This window comes from Piliocolobus tephrosceles, chromosome 1 (genome assembly GCF_002776525.5).
Source record: "Piliocolobus tephrosceles isolate RC106 chromosome 1, ASM277652v3, whole genome shotgun sequence".
NCBI classification, from domain to species: Eukaryota; Metazoa; Chordata; class Mammalia; order Primates; family Cercopithecidae; genus Piliocolobus; species Piliocolobus tephrosceles.
The window spans coordinates 160900814-160924425 of NC_045434.1; the positions used below are offsets into that span (position 1 = coordinate 160900814).

Sequence of the window (23612 nt, forward strand, 5' to 3'; positions counted from 1 at the left end):
GACGGTAGGATTTGGTAGTTATACTAACGGAATATCTGTTTCTTTAACTGTCTTCAAGGTATTAGCGATGACTAAGTTGATTTTTTTTAAAAGTAGTGATGTTTAAAATATATAAAGGCAAGGTAAGAACGAGTATGCACCAAGGAAAATTTCTACAATTTGGGCATTGTTTTAAATCATAAGACTCAGGTACTTGCTTTAGGAGGAATACGCCTTTGTCAGACATTTTTCCGCAAAGTGTACAAACATTAAAGATCGTTCTGCACCATTCTATTCTTTGTTGTCACAGTCCAGTGCTAAAGCCAATTTGTAAAAGAATACTGTGGGTTTAATGCCTAATCCCTTTCCCTCTGGTACAGGTTATCTAGAGACAACACAATCTTGCAAAAATGTTTCATTTTGATTTTGGCTTTGTGACTTTAAGGGGAGCAAGAACCCCAGAAACATTATCAGGTTACACTACCCTAGCTTTACTGTTTTTAAGGTCTCTCAATACAATGGCATCTGTAGTCTGGCCCCATCCTCACTTGAGGTTATGCAAGTGACTGCTTCCATTTGTATAATCTCACACCAGGATATCAAATGGGTTTCATCTTTTAGGGCAACTCCAGTAAACTGGATATTGAGAGCTCTGGGGTGTCAGTGGGAAAAGAGCTGGCACTGAGCTGTAATGTCTGCTGTGGGCATGACACTGGGACTGTCACCAGTGTTCACTTCCTGCCAAACAAGCCAAAACATATGCCCTTTGCTGCAGTCCAGCCTTGTCCTTCATTTCCTGAGAACATGTTATGTTCATCATCCATCCTTCCTCCATGCCTCTGCTCATTTTTCACCCCACCCAGAATTCCATTCCTTTTCCTTTCGATCTCACCAACCCTAACCAACATTTAGAGCTGGAACCATGGTATTCTTTTTGGATGAAGCTCTCTTTAACTATTTTTAGCCTGTGTCACACAATTTAGTTCAGTTTTTTACTGTGTTTGTGTGTGTGTGTGTGTGTGTGTGTATTTAACCTTGCTACATGCATATTTGCTTTATCTCCCCAACGAGACCGGCAGTCTGTTGGGGCTGAACCCACTACTTTGGTATCTTCCATTACTAAAGGCGCATTGCTAAATGCACAGTGGGCCCAGAGTTAAAATCAAGGTGTGCAACCATGTAGCATAACTTCTTTAAGAGCTGCCAATCAAATTACCTCGTAGAGGATGTGCTCGGTAAAGACCTCCTCATTGCTCCTGGACTCATGCTGTAGTATGAAGAACTTTCCAAATCTGAGAGAGAAAAATTTGGGCCAGTTCCTGCAGCTATTGGTGCTAGAATTAAGAAAACAAACAAAAACCAGTTAAATTCTGTGGATATAAAATCAGTGACAGCATACTTCAGTGTTGCATTTAGCACATTTTTTTTTTTGCATTTATATGGTAAGCTAATCGAAAATAATCAGTAATAAACTGACTCCAAAGGAATACTGACTAAAAATAGTCTATATGGGAAAGGCATATTTTTTCTAATATATTTTTCATCTTTTCTCTTTATGTAATAGTAAATTGTCACCGAGGCTGCAACATCCTTGGATGCTTTTAACAAAAATACTTCCCCCACATTTTGGTCTTAAACTTTTCTGGAATGACCAGCCAAAACACTCCTTAGGCTTGTCTAACTTTATCTGATCCTGATAGCTTCTACTCATCTGTATTTTGGAATTCTGTTTTGAACTTCGGTGAGAACAAAGTCATCTTTCTAAGCTGCCCATTCCCAGTTTCTTATAATACGAAATGTGTGGTTTCTCTTTACTCTGAATCACCTCTCCATCTTGCATACATCTTAACTGAATATTTGTCCAACCTTGTAATTTAAGGCAGGCCCATAGTTTTTATGAATAAAGTTTTACTGGAGCAGAGCCATGGCCTTTCATTTCTACATTGTCTATGGCTGCTGCCACACTACACCATCAGAGACAAGTAGCTGCAACAGAGACCATATGGCCCGCAAAGCCTAACATATTGATTAGCTGGCCTTTTATAAAAGAATTTTCTGATCTTTGATTTAATTTTGATTATTTGTGATTTTCAGAAATGACCCTTGTGTGAGAATGATTCCTTACATTTTCTATCTTTCAGCCGGGATACCTTTTTGACAGTAGTTTAATACATGTTTTCCAATGGACAAATAACAAGTACCAATTTTATAAAACAACTCCGTAAAATTAGTGGTGTAAATTATTAGTGCAAAAATCTTTCTGAAAGATTATGTAAAAGCAGGAACAACAGATACCATATTGAGGCACTGGTTTGAGAGCTAAGCCTACATAATTTGATACTGGAATAAATAAATTACAGGTTAGTATCCATCAGAAGAAATAATAATAAGGGTCACCATGAACCAGAGACATTTATTCATCCAATGAATGCTTACTGAGAGCCTGCGACTGCCAAGAACTATGCTGAGTGAGGAAGGCACTCAGATGAAAGACGTGGTCCCTACCCCTAAACGGAAAGGAAAGTCTGACAGATTAATTTTTTAAAAGTCTGAGAAGCCATTTGATAGGACTACAGGCGCTCAACTTACAATGAGGCTATGCCCTGATAAACTCATCGTAAGTTAAAAATATCATCAGTTGAAAATGCAGTTAATACTCCTATTTTATAACGAAGTGTTGAATAGCTCATGTAACGGATTGAATATTGTACTGAACGTGAAAAACGGAGTAACTGTATGGCTACTTGAAGTATGATTTCTACTGAACACACGTCACTTTCCCACCATCGTAAAGCTGAAAATTTTAAGTGGAATCATTGTAAACTGGGGACCATCTGCATTCCTAAATTGAAGTGGCTGCACAGAAGGGGGTTATTTAACCCAACCTGGGGATAAGAAGTTCAAGGAATGGCCTCAGAAAATGTGAAGCCTGGAAACAATGTTAAAAGGACAAGGAGGAATTATGCAACTGAAAGGGATGGAGGACTTCCAGGCAGAGGAAACAGCATCAAGGTAAGACAGCAGAAAATGTTTACTGGATTTCTGAGAGCTTGGTATGACGACATACTGTAGAATACACGGGAAAGAGGAAGGATGGTTAAGGTCAGATTATGAAGGATCTGGTAGGTTTTTCTTTCTTTTGTTTTAGAGACAAGAGCTCACTTTGTCACACAGGCTAAGTGCAGATGCAGAGGTGTGATCAAAGCTTACTGTAGCCTCCAGCTCCTGGGCTCAAGCAATCTTCCTGCCTCAGCCTCCCGAATAGCTGGGACCACAGGTGTGCTATGTCACACCCAACTAATTTTTTAAAAGTTTCTTTGGTAGAGATGGGGTCTTACCATACTGCCCAGGCTGATATTGAACTTCTAGTCTAAAGCAATCCTCCTGCCTTTGCCTCCCAAAGCACTGGTATTACAAGCATGAGCCAACATGTGCCCGGTGGGATCTGGCAGGTTTCTTTAAGGAACATAAATTTGAATTCAGCAGATTGCCAAGTTTATAAGCTATTAAAGCATTTACCTTACCCCACTATAACTGGAGATTATATTGTCAGCATCTAATATAGTCCCTGACACCAGGAGGCAGTCAGTAAACACTGGTCAATGGAATGGGTTGCTGCACTGAGTTATATTCAATAGTGAAAGAAGAACCAGAAAAGTACGGGAATGCTATCATGAAATTTGCATTTATCACCTAGAAAGATCAGTCTGTCATGAGGATAGGCATGGAGAGGAAAGGGTGAGGGGCGCTTGAAGAATATAATCGGCAAACCAGAGAGTCCACTGGGGCATTTATGCAAGGTATAGTGGGGATGGGGTCTAAACTCAAAGGATGGAAAGGAGGAGCCTGACGTAAGTTATTCAGGAGTACTGACTGGCTGGGCACATGTGTGGTGGCTCACACCTGTAATCACAGCACTTTGGGAAGCTGAGGTGGGAGGATTGCTTAAGACCAAAAGTTCAAGACCAGCCTGAGCAACATAGTAAGACTGTGTCTCCACGCACACAAAAATTTTTTTAAATTAAATTAGCTAGGTGTAGCGACACGTGCCTGTAGTCCCAGCTACTTAGAAGGCTGAGGTGGGAGGATCACTTGAGCCCAGGAGTTTGAGGCTGCAGTTAACTATGATCATGCCACTACAACTCCAGCCTGGGCAATGCAGTGAGACCCCATCTCGAATAAAAATCTTGGAAAACAAATAAATAAAAAAAAGACATGCTGACTTCTTGACTGTCGTAATAAAGGGAACAGGGGAGTTTGGGATAACTCCCAGGATTAGCACTTGGGAAACCAGGTGAATTGAGGTGCCATAATGGAACTATGGAATCAAGAGATGGTATGAGGGAATATAAGAATTTCTAAGAATAAATAGTTATTTGATTAATAGCAATGAATAAACCCTAATCACAACTGTCAGTATATAAAAACAGTCACTGCTGAAAAAATGGAAGACTGAAATTCACATCTACTTTCTGAAATTCAAACACATCTCTCAGTAACAGGCTCTAAGGGAGGAAGAGCCTTTCATTTAAAAAAAAAATGGTGAGGCTTGACAATAAGTGTAAACAGGGTTCTAATTAATAATTCTGACAGTCATCCCCTAATTTGCTTTTTATATTAAATTTATTTGCATAATTTCCCCTTTAATTTCGTGATATTTTAAGTATGAAATAGGCCGTGGAGGAGAGGCGAGGGAGATTACTCAAATATGAGCCTAGATCACTCACCCTCACTCCCAACAGACTGACATACAGTAGGTACTTAATGCTTTGTGCCTTCCTGGAGATTAGAGATCCACACCTCTCATTAGCTGAAGAAGAGTTGTAAGGCTAATCAGTGTCATAGGTCTGGATTTAGATGTTTTTCACAAATGTCAAAAGGGAGATGAGGCCTCAACTGAGTGGAGAAGTGGTTTATTCCTGAGCATGGTGGACACTGTCTGGCCCTCACTCCCTTGCTTTTGGAAGGAGAGGAACAGAGCAAAGTGTGAATGTGAGGGACTGGATCAGACAGAGAGAAGTGGCCTCCTAGCTCATGGTGAACATCCAGCTGCACTTATATTTAATACTTTATCTATCCTAGAAAAACGTCTTTTATCTTATCTTTTTTAAATGTCAAGAGAGCCAGAATAGGGGAAGAAAAAAAAAAAGCCTGTGTAAACATGGTGTGCCCACCTTCCAGATATTAAAAAATAATTAAGTCCACATAAATGGGCTTAGCGTGGCCATATATATACTTCCTGTGAACCACTTAAGTATACTGTAATTGTAATGTGGCAAATGGCACCAGGTGGCCTGGCACTTCCCAAAAGTGTCTATCTGACTTCTGATGAGCAACTTGAGAGCTTGGCAAACTGGTTATGCGTGTCTTAAAACATCACTAAGTTTCTGAAATGAGAATGGGTTTCACAACCTGAGTTAAATAATCCTAGTAATTCACAGACCCAAACTCTGCCTTCTTCGAGAGTCTTATCAAGGAACATCCCCCTGCAACTGCCTGTAGGTATGAATCACATGGACAGCTGGCTTATCGGGTTGGATTCTGACTCAGTGACACTGTCACAGCCAAAGAGAAAGCTTCGCACCTGAGGGGAGCAGTCCCTGTCAAAGTATCCCTGCAATGGGTTGCGTATTCTCAGTATCTCTAATCTGGAGAACAGAAAGAGCTTTTGACAGGTCATGAAGAACTCAAGAGGTGGGCTTTAGGCAGGCCTTTTGGAGCACCCATCATGCCACGTTTTGATAAGCACTTTATTTACTGTACTTAATTTCATTCTCAAACTTAAAAGTGCATTTTCTAGATGAGGAGAACGAAGGCTTGGAGTGAGATTAAATAACTTGTCCTCGATTACAGAAAGACAAAAAGAGTCAGGGTTAAAATATAAGGACGCTGACCTCAAAACCTGGGCTTTTCTTATTGCACCACACTGACTCTCACAAATAGTATTTGCCTTAAACTTGAAATAATAAAAAGGTACACAGTGTCTCTGTCCCCAAAAGGTTTACAACCTAAGTGGAATGCTAAAATAATACCTTAATATCTAATGCAATGCCGAACATGCTAAATTTCATAGGAAAAATGTTATGAATGTGCTAGGAAAGTTCAAAGGAGTCATAGATCCCATTGGCTTGTGAGATCAGAAAAAGGTTTGATTCCAGGAAGAGTAGGCACTTAAACTGAGCCTTTAAGGATGGTTCAGATTTAAAGAGGCACAGGAGACAGGAAAGGCTTTCTTGGCAAAGGACAAAGTATGTGCGTAAGTTTGGAGATAAGAAGTAAAGTGGGCCGGGCGCGGTGGCTCACACCTGTGATCCCAGCACTTTGGGAGGCCCAGGCAGGCGGATCACAAGGTCAGGAGATTGAGACCATCCTGGCTAACACCATGAAACTCCGTCTCTACTAAAAATACAAAAAATAAGCCAGCCATGGTGGCGGGCACCTGTAGTCCCAGCTACCTGGGAAGCTGAGGCAGGAGAATGGTGTGAACCCGGGAGGTGGGGCTTGCAGTGAACCAAGATCGCACCACTGCACTCCAGCCTGGGAGACAGAGCAAGACTCTGTCTCAAAAAAACAAAAACAAAAACAAAAACAAAAAAATTAGTAAAGTGAGTGATCTGTGGGATCCAGGACAGTTTCTGAATAGGGAAGTGATAAAATCACTGCAGACCTGGGAACATTCATAAGGCAAGTGATATGGTTTGGCTGTGTCCCCACCCAAATCTCTCCTTGAATTGTAATTTCCACACGTCAAGGGTGGGACCAGGTGGAGATAATTGAATCATGGGGGCAATTTCCCCCATGCTGTTCTCATGATAGTGAGTGAGTTCCCACGAGATCTCATGGTTCTATAAGGGGCTTCCCCCTTTACTCGGGACCCATTCTCTCCTGCTGCCCTGTGAAGAGGTGCCTTCTGCCGTGATTATAAGTTTCCTGAGACCTTCCCAGCCATGTAGAACTGTGAGTCAATTAAACCTCTTTTGTTTGCAAATTACCCAGTCTCGGGTACTTCTTCATAGCAGCAGGAGAACAGACTAACACAGAAACCATATTCAGAATGCTTGGAAGGGGGCTAAGACTCTGGAGGTGGGGAAATCAGAAGATTGATTCAAGTGTCCCAGCAGAAGGGAATGGAGGCCAAGACTCTGCTGTTGGGAAAGGAAATATAATTTTTACAATAGATATTTGACAACTCCTCCAGGAGAGCAAACAGGTTCAAAAGACCTGTTCCCAACTGTGCACTTGAAAGGGCACAAATAAATGATCATATTCTTCTAACAAATATAAACTATCAATAAGATATATGTAACGCAGTATACTTTTTAACTAATAATGGCATGAAGTCCTTCTTTTGAAAAATTAAGAAACTAATCAAAGTTGTGGAGGGTTAAATGATCTGTCCAATGTCACATAAATTCTGGGCTACCCAGGTTATCACATTGGGTTTCTGAGATTAAAGACTAACTGCCTTCTGGTGTGCTACAGAAATGATGCAGCCACTGCCAATCAAACGTGGAGATGTTAGGGCAGGACTGGACCAAGCACAGCACTGCCTCTCTGTTCCATTTATTGTGAAATCCAGTTTTGCTCCATTTGTAATTGACTCTAGGCTTTATCATTCTTTGTCTCATATGTAACATTTTCTCCCTATCTAGGTTGAGATGCATTTTGAAGGTTATAAAGAGATATCATGGGGCATAAAAAAGCTAGTCTAGGATGGGGAGAGATTGTCTAGATTCCCAGTCCTGCCAATAACCACCTGTTTACTTGATTAAGTTGCTGAAACTCTTTGGGCCCCATAATTCTAATAATAATTATGGCAAAAATGAACTGCCACCACCACCACTAACCACTGCTGCCACCATCACCATCACGATTTATTAGGCATCATTTATGAACCAGAAGTTGGGCTAAGGGTTTTCAGCACATCATCCCATTTACTCCTCACTAGAAGTCCCCAACCTTTTTGGCATCAGGGACCGGTTTCATAGAAAACAATGTTGCCATGGATCAGTAGGGGGGTGATTTCGGAGTGAAACTGTTCCCCCTCAGATCATCAGGCATTAGACTCTCATAAGGAGCCTGCAGCCTAGATCCTTTGCATGTGCAGTTCACAATAGGGTTTGCGTTCCTATGAGAATCTAACACTACCACTGATCTGACAGGAGACGGAGCTCAGGGAGTAGTGCTCACTCACTGGCCGCTCCCCTCCTGCTGTGCAGTCCGGTTTCTAACAGGCCACTGACTGGTACTAGTCTGCAGCCTGAGCGCTGGGGAATCCCGATCCTCACCATACCACCAGGAAGGAACTGAGGCACGAAGAGGTTGAATAACTCTCCCAGGTCGTGAAGTCAGAGGTAATACACATGACCTTTAACCCTACAGATCCTAGAACTCCCTTTGACCACAGTTTTGTGTACACAGTTGATCATCAATAAATATGCTTTGAATTAAGGAGAGTGAATAATTACCCTCCCTATTTGCCCCCTCTAAACTTTAAACAATACCAAATGAAACTCAGAATTCTATAAATACATATAAATCGTGTGGAGGGGCTCCTCAATTTTCTTAAGTAGTATTGTAATTAATGAATCTGAAGTATTTTGCTCTATCGAGGAGTTTTTCTCAAAAGGTTAACTTTTGGAAATTGTCTCTTCAGATATTATTTCCAAGTCATTCATCCTCTACCCCCGCCTCTTTCCTGTCATAAGTAGAATGTAGTCTTTGTGTCATTTCTTAATAAATGGTTTGCTATTAAGGAATCATTATAATAATGTAGGCTAGTGGAAGAAAGGGGTTATTTTAGTAGCCAACCCTCTTAATGACCTGCTCTTCTGTACACATTAGTAGTTGGATAAGGTTGTGGTTATTGAACTTCTGCCATCCACCAGAGACGAGCTGCTCAGGCTTGCATTGTTGGAAAGAGAGGATGATGGAAAAAATTTCTACACAAATTTTTGAGCTACTCTGCCTGAGAGAGTACAGTGTGCTAAGTTTCCAGCTTGTTCAACAGAAGCCAGCAGGGAGCATTAACGAAATGACGAGTTTGTCCAACCTATGGTTAATAGTACATATCCTCGGAGAGGCTATATTCAGTGGAATTCAACAATATTTATGGAGCACTTTTAGTGAGCCAGGTATCATTTCAGATGCTTGAGAAACATCAGTGGACAAGATACAAAAAAAATCCCTGCCCTTGTGGGGCTTACATTTCAGAGACTGATCATTATTGTCCCTTCTTCAAATCTGTATGGCCACTGAGGAATATGAAAGAATGGCAATAAGTAACCCAACTCAATTTCCAACTTATAACTACGAAAAAATGGAGATACATTTTTCGTCTGATTACATGATCTAAAACACTCAGTGAGACTTTGGGAACTTGTACTTTAAGACTGGGGGGAAAAAGTCCAATAGCAGCACACAGTTCTATGGACCCAGCACAATTTAGTGTTGTTTTGCATTCCAGTGGCAAAGATCTTGTAAGAAAGTTCATGTCACTGGCACAAAGGGACTGAACATGGGAAAATACTTGTTCTTCTTTCTATCAAAGGCACAGTTGTGAAACGCACAATGCTATGAAAACTCAAGCAAATCTGGAATCATCGTTAAAGGGAATTAACTTGGAAAGTAATTTATGGCAAGAAAATTCAACTCCTTTGTTATCTCCCTTTTACCGTAATATGCTTCCTGAACACTGCCTATGAGAAAGGGCTTTTAGAAAGAAAAAAAAAAAATAAGTATAGTAAAAATTAACTCATTTTATCAATTTGTGCTCTCTGCCAGAGTTTCCTGACTGTGGCTACAAGAGGCTGTAAAACTGATGAATTTGCATGGAAAAAGAAACCAGTGTAAGTAATTTGTGTAAGAGGTAACACGAACATAGACTGCTATAATTCAGACACCCTGCAGATAGCAGACTGCTGCAGTGTGAGCAGTTATGGGTTAGAAAAATGACCACACTGCAGTCAGTCTGACTTGAATGGAAATCAATCATAAAGGTACTTTCTCTGCAGCTTCTACGCCACAGTCTTCCGCAACTCCTTTGCCAAGCAGATTTCTGGTCTGTAAACCCTGTGCTGATCTCCTGTTTTCCACTTTTCCTTTCTAAAAGGTCTGACCAAATGCAGGCTAAGAGTATGGTTTTCCAAACAGGAACATTTAAAAAAGGCATTGAACTAAAACAAGGATTTCCCTCTATGTGAAAATGAACTTGCCTGCTATTAAAAGATTTAAGCAATGCTTTTTATGAAATGTAGTATTAGGTGCCAAAAGCCAGTAGAATATTTTTTAACCCCATGAAAGGCATCCGCTAACACAGACAGAGCCTTATTTTCACACGTCGCCTGTCTTGTGGACACATGTTAAGGAATACATATGTGGTGGCAGAAGGAGAAAAGGGAGGTGAATAGAGGAATTTTTATTTTTCAAAAAATCTTTCTGTTTCAGTAAAACAGGAAAAATTCACCGATACATTTTCCCACCCCATTCCAAATCAGGAAGATAATTTATCTTTGACAGATAATTACTGTGAGTTTAATTGGTAAATTAAGTGTATTCAGGCATTTTATTGCCATAAAATAAGCTCAGTCTTAGATCTCAAGAAACTTAGATATGTACTCTACAGAGGAAAAGTCTGTCTCCTACTTATTTTTGTATTCTCCTCAGTACAGTGCAGGGTGCTTCATATATTACACATATGCACCAAATGTTTACTGAGCTGAACTAAAATTACATGAGCTTGTTAATGAAAAATAGCTAAGAGCTAATATTTATTGAGCATTTATTACATGCCAGGCAATGTGCTAGGTATTTTACCTGAATCAACTCATTTAATCTTTGCATTATCCCTATGGAATACGTATTTATACTATTCTCATTTAGAAATGAGAAACTACGCTGTAGGTTAAGTAACATGGTGAGGATCACGCAACTAAGTAAGTGACAGAGGAAGGGCTTGAATGTAGACATTTCCTAGATATCTGTTCAGAGAAACAGGAGTGAAATCCACATTTCTAGTGCTGCTGTCTTTCCTTTGTCATCAGTTATGAGGGAGATAAATTCAACAAGTTTAAATAGAAGAGTAATTATCGCCTACAGTTATGTGGTAAAACTTCTATCTCATCATTCTCCTTCTCGCCTCTCTGCTTTTGCAGGTCTTAAACCTTACAAGCATCAGCAAGAGTTCCATTGGATGAAGGGCCCTGCCACCTGGTCTAACAGAGCAGTCCACAGAGGGGTTAGCAATGCTGACTGATCTGCATTAGTGCCTTCTGCCTTGGGGACCGAAATTGATTTTCTGCATTTTAGAGTATCATCATATCTTAGCTTTTGGTTGAGGTCAAATGTGGTACCCGTTTAATATCTGATACAGCCTCAGTCATGGGATTAAGTCTTCTCTGACAGGGGCAGGATTTGATGGCCTAAGAGATCTTTTCCCCACAGTGATTTATAAACCAGGGAAGGGCTAAGCTAAACATAAGCCCCCAAACCAATAAGGCACTGGGGCTACTTGACCATTAGCTGTTAGGAAACCAAACTGTATCAACAGGGTCCTATCCCAGCAATTGACTAATCCAGCTGTCTAGAAAATAAATAGTTCTCAATATTTCCACCAATAACTTTCATTTTTTTTCTCCTCCACCTAGTGAAAAATCCTGGGTATTAACATGTACTCATATTAACCACAGACTGGATTAGTTCAGTTCCAGTATTCGACCTACGTGTGGTTTTGCCACACTAAGATGGTCAATACCAACAGCCCTTCTAATGGGCAAGAGTTAGCTATGATAATGTACTCCAGCCAAATCTCAATAATATTTGTGGCCCTACTGCAGGGTAATATAGGATTTCTCCTAAGCTTCTGGAAGTCACAAAAACCCCTTTTAGCTTTTCAGTGTTACTACTGGATATGAATATCCACCAGGAAAAAGTTGAGGCTTATGAGTGCATAAATAAAGGTTTATTAAAAAGCACATTATTAGCTGGGCACACTGGCTCATCCCTGTAATCCAGGCACTTTGGGAGGCCAAGGCAGGCAGATCTCTTGAGCCCAGGAGTTTGAGACAAGCCTGGGCAACGTGGCAAAACCCTATCTCTGCAAAAAGTACAAAAATAGTTGGGTGTGGCAATGCGTGCCTGTGGTCCCACCTACTGGGAAGGCTGAGGTGGGAGAATCCCCGGGGCCTGGGAGGCGGAGGTTGCAGGGAGCCATGATTGTATCACCACACTTCAGCCTGGATAACAGAGTGACACTTTGTCTCAAGAAAACCCAAACAAACCACATTGTCAGTAATGACCTGTAGCATGCTTCTGCCATTCATAGGGAATTTAGACTCATAATATGAGTGAAAGCAAAATTTAAAAATACTGTAAAACTAAGTACGACTTTTAAGAATGCTGGTACAGATAACCCAGGTGTGGTTTGCCACTTCAAAAGTTGCTAATGTGTCAGTGTTAGATTGAGAATTTTAAAAGATTCTTCTATCCATGAGATATCCTAGGAGAACAATTTCTAGAATAATGCAGAAACACAGGCTATGGCTGAAAATTTGAGGAATAAAAATTTTCTGGTTTCCTAAAACAGAGGAATGAGGTCTAATACTGGCATGCGCTTACTCTATTGGAATGACTAACTCCGTAAGAGTCACTAGAGTGGTTCTTCTCATAAATTGATTGTTAGAACATGAACTCTAAAATTGGCCCTTCTTAATTCATACACGCACACACACATACATTTTCAATACATTTACTGATAGTGGTCAGCTCCACGATTGGCTCTGAGCACACAGTGAACAAAGATCGGGGCTGAGGCTCTGTTCAATAACTGTGGTGGTTATCACTGCTGAGCATCTACTCTGTGGCGGACACTAGGCTATCTGTCACTTAACCCTCATTACACTCCTGAGAGGTACTCCTATTGCCAGTACTTGGACTTAGGCTCAGCACACAGTTAGGACTTCAGGAACATTTGCTAAATGAATAAATGATTGTAACCTAGAAGAAAACACAGCCAAGAGGGGTTAAATATTGCCCAAAGTTGGTAAGTTGAAAAGCTCGATTCCCCAACTCTATATCCTGTACTGTTTTACAATACCATGCTGCCATCTTGAATATAGGTTTTATATTTGACACATAGGAAGCATAACTAATGAATGACCTAAAAATAGATGAATATACGAATAGAGACCACGACAACACATTAGTATGTATACCAAGGTGTATGTTGTGCTTCTCCCCAGTTCAAATCTTTGTAAGAAGAGAATTCATAGTCTGGTAAATTTAGCAGAAGCTTCAGCTGAGAACAGAGATCAAAAGGGCCCCAAATTCTGCCATAAGAACTCTCACTGCCAGCTCTAACCAGGAAGACTGTAGGAGTATATGCATGTAAGAGAAAGGACTAGACCTTCATGCAGAGCATTGACTGAAGGATACACTAATGTCATAAGCTTATTCCTGCCATAGTTCTAATTTCAACAGCTCAGTGGTCCATGACAACTGCCAGAGCACATATCGAACACAAGGTATATATACCTTTTAATTTGTAGGGCTGAGTCAGCTGAGGACAGAGTCAGTCTAGGGGTGGGGACACTCTCACCTTACATGGCTTCATTAGGTGAGGAGGGTAGGATACGATAAATCAAGCTTGGCCACCCATACTGTGAGCTAGGATTCAGAAGAAAGGGTAGTTTGATGAAAATTTCTATTACTGCCAGTACATTGCACTTGCTGCCAGCTTTACTACCCAAATATTCACCCCAAATATGTCAAGAAAATTAAAAGGAAAAAATCACACAACAAAACATCCTCCTAAACTAATTCAATTTCAATATTTATTTTGAAAATTTATTGAATTATAGTAGAGGAAGCTGGCTAAATTAAGCCAGCCAGACTGTTATTTTTCTTCCTAAGAGTATGGCAATATTTATTATTTTACCTCTCTATGAGGGGTTGATTAAAACTAGAAAATGTAACATTTGCAAAGTCATAATATACTCAGAACAAGGTGGTTCAGATAGGGAAAATAAAAATATATAGGGGCCAATCAGAATTTTCTCTTCCAAAACTTAGATTTTCTTTAAAAACTACATTTGGAAATAGACATTATGATTTTTTTAAAGGGCCACCCACTCTTTTGTCTGCTCCACACTCTACCCTCACTCTAGAAGAGGTGCCATTGACTTCTACAGATATAAAATGTGTGATGTTCATTTTAAAATTACTAGTAGAGCCTGCTATTGACCATCTAATTATGCCGAGTTCCATTTATAAACATAGCTAACCACTAAGTTTATGGAGACTTTTTGTGCTGCTTTAATAGGATATTGATCGAGCACATAGTTTGAGTAGACTGCCATTGAATTGTGTAATGGCAAACAAAAGGCAAGGTCACAGCGACTGTTCATGCTAGGGCTGCAATCTATTTTTTATTATATTCTCTTTGTTTCTTCCTTTAATGCTCGAGCCCAAATGGTTTCTTTTGAAAGAAGATCTTGCTTAAGAATATAAGCTATTTTTAAAATTAATTTCCATGCAATGATCACAGCTATCGTGTTACTTAACACAGGAAAACCAACAGGCCATTCATTTAGAAAGAAAGTTTTAAATCTATCCCACTTTAATTAAGATCTAAAGTACTGCAAATGTTTAAATGGCACCCCAAATGACTCGGTGTCTGGAATTTCTTATCCTACACCCATTTCCTCATTAGTCCTTCTGTGCAAGAACATTTTGTATTTTCAAGTTTGGGCTTGTTCCTACCAGAGAATTTCATTTTCTTATTGTGCCTTGTAGTACAGTTCACTCTGTCTTAGAAGTTCCACCATGTCAGGTTAGAATACTGCCAATAGTTCTTACTAAATTACTGGCCTGAAAAATCTAAGCATCTGAATATGGGTACCTGAAGATGCAACAAGGACCTAGAGACTTCAAAAAGAACTTTAGAAATGAACTGCAATTTGGATGTTAATGACAATTCCTGTGTGAAAATATAGAGAGTTCACATTTCTAAGGCAGAAAACAGCCACTAGGGTGCCACCTCATGCCAGGCTGAGGCATATGCCTGGTTCCATTCACTCCTACTCTCCATTGACAAACAACTCAGGAATCCTGTAGTCGACCCAGCAGCTGAGCTTTGTGGCAGAGCCAGGACAATTCAGCTGCTGGATTTTAATAGATTCTGCAGCACTGCAACAGGAACCAAAAATCAGTCTGGGTAACTGAGAGTGGTTTTCACACCCAAAGACTCTAAGGCTGGCCACAGTGTACTGAGAATCCTGGCTTTTCAAAATTCCAGGGCCATGAAGTCATCCTTAGCCACGAAGTTTACTTAACCCTTGCAGCCGGCTTGGGTGTACAAACCGCCGCTAGAAAATTAGAGCCCACCAGGCCAGAGTCACAATGGCCTGTGTGTATTTGCGGTTTTCCTCTTTCCCAGTGAAGTAGTTAGGGTTTCGAAGTCACTCCACCAAGTTCAAGTAAAATAGAGTCAGCAATTTGGAAGGAAATGGGCAGAAGTAGTGGATTTTTCAGGAGAACTTTCTGGGTTCATACCAGGAGTGATATTTGACAGCCTTAGAGCTCATACTTTGAGGGAAACACTGGTGTAAAATAAACAAAAGAGTGGGTGCTGACAGAGAGAGCTATCTAAGCAGCATCATTTAGCAGCTAGCAGAGTGGGCTCTCTTTGTAGCAACTTCAAGGGAAAGAGACCAAGCTAAAAATGCCTTGAGAAGGCTTTGTTTGAAAATGCAGCATCATGTAAGAGCCATTTCAACAGATGGTTCTTGTCTCTTTCCTCATAGTATTATGCTAAAACAACTTTAGTGATTCTGAACCACATTGTTAACACTTGTAAAACCCCCTTCCCCAAAGCAGAGAATACTTCCCCCTCTCTCTCTCTGGCACAGCGTCTAGTGGTCTGTCTTTTCCTCCTCCCCTGGAACAAGGCAATAAATAATTGAGCTACTTTCAGATGGTCCTACCACATGGGGGTGGGGGGAAGTAGCAAGAGAACAAATATAGATTTTTATGCTATAGTACTTTCTTTGCCATGGAAGCAGAACTTTCCATTCTTGCCTTTCATGGACTTTAGATGATAATGGAAAAGAAAAAAAAAATTAAAAGGTGGTGGGCAGGAGGCAAGGAGGAGAGGGCAGTTCATGGAAGACTGAAGCTTCAGTTGGCCAGCAGGGGTCCTTAATTCCAACAGCTTCATATATCTGATCAGTATAATTCAATGGCAAGCATCCTTGTTGCCTAATCCCTCACCTCTGAGTTTGTCAGGCTAAGCCAGCAGCTTTCTCTTGAGTTTCTCCACCATTGCCACCTCGGTAGTAACACTATTAAAAACAACACACTTAGCACACAGTTATTTCAGTGAATCCGCATGAGGAAATACTGAAAGAGCACCTCCCTCCTGTCTTACATTTAAAAGGAAGAAAATGAAAAACAATAACTGGAAACCTAGTGAAAGTAAATATTTATATTAGCAAATTTAAAAATCAAATACTAAAGATTCAGAAAGGGAGAAAAATCTCAAGTCAAGCCATCATTAATGATGACTGAAATTTCCAGTCCATATAAGTAGTCATAATTAGGGTATAATGCAGGGGACTGGATGGGGCTGGGATACCGATAACAGAAGGTTAAGAAATCTGCAAAAGAGTCAAGAGATTCTAGGACACTGAGACCATTAAAAACATCTAAGTAAAAGGCATAACTATGGAGAGAGTAAAAAGATCAGTGGTGGGGAGTGGGAGGTAATGAATAGGTGGAGAACGGGAGATATTTAGGGCAGTAAAACTATTCTGTATGATACCATAATAGTAGTACCTGCCACTATGCATTTGTCAAAACCCACAGAATGTACAAGAATGAACCCTAATGTAAACTGTGGACTTTAATTAATAATTACGCGTCAATATTGGCTCATGAATTGTAACAAATGTACCACACTGACAAACGATATTAACAATAGGGGAAACTGTTTGGGAGGAGGGGTATATGGGACTTCTGTACTTTCTGTTAACCTAAAACTGTAAACCTAAAAAACTGCCCTAAAAAAGAATAAAGTCTGTTAATTTAAAACAAACTCACACCTGAAAACAATCCAGGAAAAAAAAATTAAGTATCTTACTTGCTTTGGTTTACATGAAAATAGTTTTAACCTTTTTTTAAATGCACAAATTAATAAGCTGAAAGTGTATCAAATCAACAAGAACTGATTATTCAATAAAAGCACAGAATCCTTGGATGCCATTTAGTTCTATAATGCAATTACAGGAGAGGTTTTGATGAAAAGGTCGGCAGTCAGCTAGCTGAGTACAATAAAGGAAAAAGAGCAAGTTGCTTAACCTCTTGGAGTATTGCAGACTCCATCTATAAAAAGGGATGGTAACACCAACCATGGGAGGATTGAATGAGATAATGTTTACAAAGTACCCAGCACAATGCCTGGTACATGGTATGTGCTTGATAAATGCTAGCTACTCTAAATTTTTGTATCATATGACATAGTGAACTCCTAACAGGGCCAGTATCATGTGTTTAAACACTTTATGCACCAGTTAACTTATTTCTATTCAAGGATACAGAATGCACCCCAGGTCCACTCATCTGCAAAAACCATCCACCACAGTTCTGAAATGGGTGCTTCTCTCTTCCCACACGGGGGAACAAGGAGGAGGGCAGCCTTGCAAGGCAATGCTGAGGGATTTCAACTCCCGCATGTGGCTTGAGTGTTAAGCCTTTCAGGAGGGTGTGTAGGTGAGGAAACCTGAGCTGGGGATCCTTACCCCAGCAGTCAAGGCAATCTTGTGAAATATACCCTGACAAACCTAGATTATCTCTAAGAAAAAGGGGTCTCCTGACTACAGTTGACTAGTTTGGCCTGAAGCCATGATCGAGCTGACACAGCCCAGACCCACTCTTGCCAAACAGTTTCCGTCAGCATGAGGCCATGTGTGAGTGAGTCCCAGAGCGATTACACAGCAGTGTGCAGAATCAAAAAGCATTTGAGAGCCAAAGGATGTTCACGATGGCAGGTACTGGCTAAGCAACCCCCTAAGCGGGCACAGGAAACAAGTCCAGGTCCCTCTGCAAACTCAATCCCTGTCCAGCCATACTCTCTGGCAGTCTTGAAGGCAGGTTTAGAATTCATTTGGCAGCCAAGCAATCTTAGACTGACCAGAGTTCTAATCAAACTTGGAACTGATAAGCTTTGGGATATAAGACCTTAAAAGGAAAGGCAGGGAGTGGAAGGAAGAGGAGAGGCTGGGGGTGATTCTGTACTGTGTGAGCCTTCTCATACAACCCCCAGGCCTGGGAACACTGATGGTAATGAGGACTAAATGTAAGAATTGCAGCACTCAGGGCAGAATAAAATGGCGAGTGCTCCAATCTTATGCTTAAAAGGATTTTCTTTTCACTCTTTAAGGCTATGTTTTAGATCCCATTGAGGGCTCAATGAATGTATTTCCCTATAATGCTACTATGACAGGTATGGTCTGATACACACACACACACACACACACACACACACACACACACACACGCACATATACACATACTCCCCATATTACTGTTATTACTAAAATTACAAGAAAATGTGATATTTATTGTGTTCAAAAGTCCTAAGAGTTAAATATATATATACACACACACTGATGCACTGTTATTTGTCTATGACTGTGCTATAACTAGGGCAGCATATCCTCTCCAGCTTAACAAGGCAACATAGTACCTACTTAACTGGTTGGTACTTTAAGTACACTTCAGTACCATGGCAGCAACCTCCCCATTTCAAGTCACGACCCGCTGCTCCTAATGTCTCATTCCTTAGGGTTCCAACTCTTTTACACTATAATACCTCAGCATCAACCTGGGAGTCCTTGACTCCCACAATTCTAACACCGACAGTTATCTTCCCACTGTTTCCCTGTCTAGTCTCATGCCATAGATCTCTTCAAGTTCCTTTGGGCCAGTCTAAAAAGTACAGATTCTGGCCTTATAGAGACTCAGCTTAACGATTTATCCACTATTTGAATTTTTTGCTTGTTTGTTTTTTGAGATGGAGTCTCACTGTGTTGCCCAGGCTGGAGTGCAGTGGTGCAATCTCGGCTCACTGCAACCTCCACCCCCTGGGTTCGAGCAACTGTCCTGCCTCAGTCTCCTGAGTAGCTGGGATTATAGGCGTGCACCACCTTGCCCAGATAATTTTTTGTAGTTTTAGCTGAGACAGGGTGTCACCATGTTGGCCAGGCTTGTCTCAAACTCCTGACCTCAAGTGATCCGCCCGCCTCAACCTCCCAAAGTGCTGGGATTACAGGCGTGAGCCACCGTGCCTGGCCTCACTGTTTGACTTTGGATAAATAACTTAAATAGACCCTCAATTTAACTCATCTTTAAAAATGGGAATACTTTCTTGTCTGAAAAGCTTATTGCAAGGATTAATTTATGCATCTTACACTAAGGCCTAGGACAGTGCCTGGCAGACAGTAAATGACTAGTAGTCATTAGATTCTCCCCTATTCCCACATTGTATATCACATTCTGTGCTCTCAAGACTCTCCTAGCCTGTAAGTGACTGAAATGAAAACAGAGAGAATCCAGGCTTTCGGGACCAGGATGGCTTGTTTGACCTGACGTGGTGTCCTGAGATGGACCGGCTTACTCAGTCAATCTTGCAAGCCTGTAACACAGAGAATGGGGGGTATGAACCTGAAATGAAAATATTTCTTCTTACTCCAGCTCATTCCACAAAGGGCTGATGCTGCTCAAAACCAATTTTAAACATGTAAATTTTACCTACAAGTGGTATTTTGAAGTAGGTGGAGGGGTAAAACAAGATAAAATTTCAATATTTGGTATTTATTTTTCCTTCTTACTGGGACCTGGAACATCATAATCATTGTAGTTACGCTTTTAAATAAGAAAAAAGAGAGATTCTTAAGGGAAGGCAACTGTGTGTGTGTGTGTGTGTGTGTGTGTGTACTAGATTATGTCATAACAAAACTACAATCAATTGAATGGGCCTTTGATCAATGGAGAAAGATGGTGACAGGCACTCTTCATTCACTGTTAGTGATTATTGACAAGCTGGTAATGATCATCCCAGACTGTGTCACTCATACCAAGGGCATTAGCATTTTTTAAAGGTCAAAAACAAATTCTTTTAAAATGCAGACTTTCTTAGACATCAGGGAAGCCTTGGAATATATGAGACCCTCAGGATTTTCGTCTTTCTTTTACGCCTCACATCAAAATAATGTTTAATTTTTCCTGATTTAAATTCTTGGTTGTCAAACAAACTGTGTGTCAAAATTCCTCCAATGGGTGAACGAAAAGGAGATTCTGAAGGTTTTTTTTGGTCTCTAGGGGTCCCAGGCAGAAAGCAAGCACCAACCAAGGCAAATCTGTACCAAATGAAAGCAAAATTCTACTTACTCTGTGACACTCTTACTAGCTCAGTCACACTAAAAACACCTGATGTGACAAAACTGTCCTGGAAGCCCAAATGTCCTGGGGAAACAAAAACAAAAGAAAACAAAGTGTCATAAATACAAGACATTTGACAACAGAGCTTTAAATATTAGTTTCGTTATGATTAACACATGTGGTGCCTCATCTCATTCTCTGCTCTCCTTAGGGTTTATGTGGGAGGGCATAGTCATTTAGCTATGCTGATAGATTTTTGGTTTGAATTTCAAGGTTGTGCAAAGCTATGGTACAACAACTGGCTGATTTTTGAAATGGTTAAAAAAAATTCAACAGGAAATCTGAAACAAAAGACAATTTAAAATAAATAGTTACCTTGGGTGACCTCTAAGACCTTAACAATTGGGATAAAAACAGCATATCTAAGAATCACTAGGAGAGCTGCATTCCATAATAATTTTTTAAACATTATTCTCTAAAGAAACATCTGATTGGAATTAGTTATCTATTCATTTAACTCAAACAAGATTTAAAGATGTTATTTTCTGGAGGCACCACAGGGTGAATTTTTAAAAAGTCAGAATAGAAAAAGCATAGCCCCAACCCACAAAACAGGAAAACAAATTCTTTTGAGCACAAATAAAAATTCAGATTATTTATACACACCAAATGTTTTTCGTGTCCATTGATTTTTTTGAGAAAAGATAATAAATCAATGGTTCAAACATTGATGAATCTTTGAACTTTGTTTCTGCTTCATTTTTGCTGGATGCAATTAATTCCCTTTAAGACACCTGGTATTATGTCGATCACCAATTACTCATTCAATTTTATGATATATTCAGAAACATAGAACTTATAAATGACAAGGAACACATAATCTATGATATGTAGTTTCTGTCTCCGCCTGTACAATTTTCTGATTCTATGACTCTCACACAGGTAGATTCTAGTTGAGCGATCACTCCAAGGTCAGCTTAGTCTTTCCCTGCTTTTAAATCTGGGTCAACAAATTGTTGGTTGAAGGGATTTTTGAAATAATTGTTCTTTGACACAGGAAACATACCTTGAGAAAATGCAATAAAAGAAAATAGACCAATCTGAATATATAACAATCCATAAACAAAGTTTATGTTATTAATAAAAGCTAGATTTCATACACTACTGAGGGAAAGCAAGTTTACCTGTGGCACAGCATATCCACCAGTACATTTACTACATGTCACACACATAAACACATGCAAAACGTTGCCATGTTTTGGAGGAGTATAAATGGACCTGCAAATTACTTGTCTTTTTTTGGTTACATTGGATTTTTGCATAAGAAATTTCTACTGAGATTTTTAAAATTTTCAGTTAACTTTTATATCAAACACATAATCTATGGTATTTGAGATGAAACAGTTCTAAGTTTTAGGATAGACAATAATTGTAAACTGCTTTTTGAAATAAAATGGCAACATTTTACTATCAAAGTGCTCAAGAAATTTCACCTCTCAAAACCACCCACACCCAGGTATTCAGTTGGCTTTGGTAAGCACCTAAGATGCTGTCTATTAGATTAAGAGACCTGAGAAGTTAAAAAAAATTAATAAATAAATAAAATTCTCTAATGAGGTCTTGGCAAAACAGACCACAACATCTCTTTCTTATAGGGAGACCATCAACATTACATTTATCCCACAGATCACAGCAAAGGAAATCTAACCACAATGTACATTAAGGTTGACTTAAAACACATAGAACAATAACAAGGAAATTCATAGATGAACAGGAAAATCTGGGTTGATCTCCAGCTCCTGCTCATCCCTACCTTCTTTACTTGACTTACAGGCTGATACTTGTTTCAGTTCCAATCTTTGAAATTCCTTATTTTAAGGATGAACTGACATGAATTTCTGTATAGGGTGAATGTAAACACATGCAATTTAATCCTGCCACCAAAAATGCCAGCAATATATTTTAAAGGCTAAGCTGAGTTTGGTGCAAGGACTTGGGAATTGGAAAGACCCCTGCGTTCATTCATTCAAATTACCACCCTTTCCTGGTTGCCCCTTTTCTTGTGTCCACCTCTTAAATGTTGGTGTTCTCCAGGGTCTGTGCTCATCTCTCCCTGTATGTGTGTGCAGGTGGCGGGGGGTGTCTATTTCCTAAGTTATTTTATCTACCTCCATGTCATCAACTAGCAGTCAAGACTGTGGTATTTGTGAAAACTAAAATAATATTTTTGTTTACCATTGTATACTTAATGCCTGAGACAAAGCAGGTTAGTAAGTGAATATTTATTGAATGAGTAGGTGAATGAATCTACAGGCCAATGACTCTCCACTCTTTATCATTTACTGAGATCTATCTCCTGGTTTCCAAACCCAAAAATCTAGGTATTTGTAGGGCATTCCATCCAGATAGCCCACAGGTATTCTTAGACCCAACATGCCCAAAGCTGACTCCATTTTCTACTGCACCCAAAACCCGTTCTTACTCTTTTGAATTCGTATTTCAATGAACTATTGGCCATTCATCTAGTTTTTTGGCATCATCCCTGACTCCTGCCTCCGACAATCACCCACATCCAACCAGTCCCCACTGCTTCTGTGATTCTTGACTCTATGTACGTCTCCATCATCCTCCTGTAACTGTGGCTCAGGACCTTCCCACTTCACCAGCATGGCGGGAAAGCCTCCTAACTGTGCTCTCTATCATCTCTCTCGGCTTCTTCTCCAATCCCCTCTCTCCGCTTCAGCCAGGGCTGTAAAAATCAGCTGGGTGTAGTGGTGCACACCTGTAATCCCAGCTATTCGGGAGGCTGAGGCAGAAGAATCGTTTGAACCCAGGAGGCAAAGGTTGCAGTGAGCCGAGATCATGCCACTGCACTCCAGCCTGGGTGACAGAGTGAGATCTGTCTCAAAAAAAAAAAAAATTATAGGCTGGGTGCAGTGGTTCATGCCTGTAATCCCAGCACTTTGGGAGGCTGAGGCAGGCAAATCACCTGAGGCTGGGAGTTAGAGACCAGCCTGACCAACATGGAGAAACCCCGTCTCTACTAAAAATACAAAATTAGCTGGGCATGGTGGCGCATGCCTATAATTCCAGCTGCTCGGGGGGCTGAAGCAGGAGAATCACTTGAACAGGGAGGCATAGGTTGCGGTGAGTCGAGATCGTGCCATTGCACTCCAGCCTGGGCAACAAGAGTGAAACTC

The 23612-nt window shown here is 40.3% G+C and overlaps 1 protein-coding gene across 3 annotated transcripts in view; it reads right to left on the minus strand.

The window, feature by feature from the left end:
• Nucleotides 1–23612, minus strand: part of NFIA (nuclear factor I A) — a 381808-nt gene that overhangs the window by 112182 nt on the left and 246014 nt on the right. For all 3 annotated transcript variants that reach the window (XM_023187422.2, XM_023187427.2, XM_031933997.1), the window contains 2 exons: nucleotides 20422–20496; nucleotides 1196–1313 (listed from right to left, as the gene is read on the minus strand). In XM_023187422.2, the coding sequence (XP_023043190.1) occupies nucleotides 1196–1313; nucleotides 20422–20496 (193 nt within the window). The remainder of the gene's footprint in view (nucleotides 1–1195; nucleotides 1314–20421; nucleotides 20497–23612) is intronic.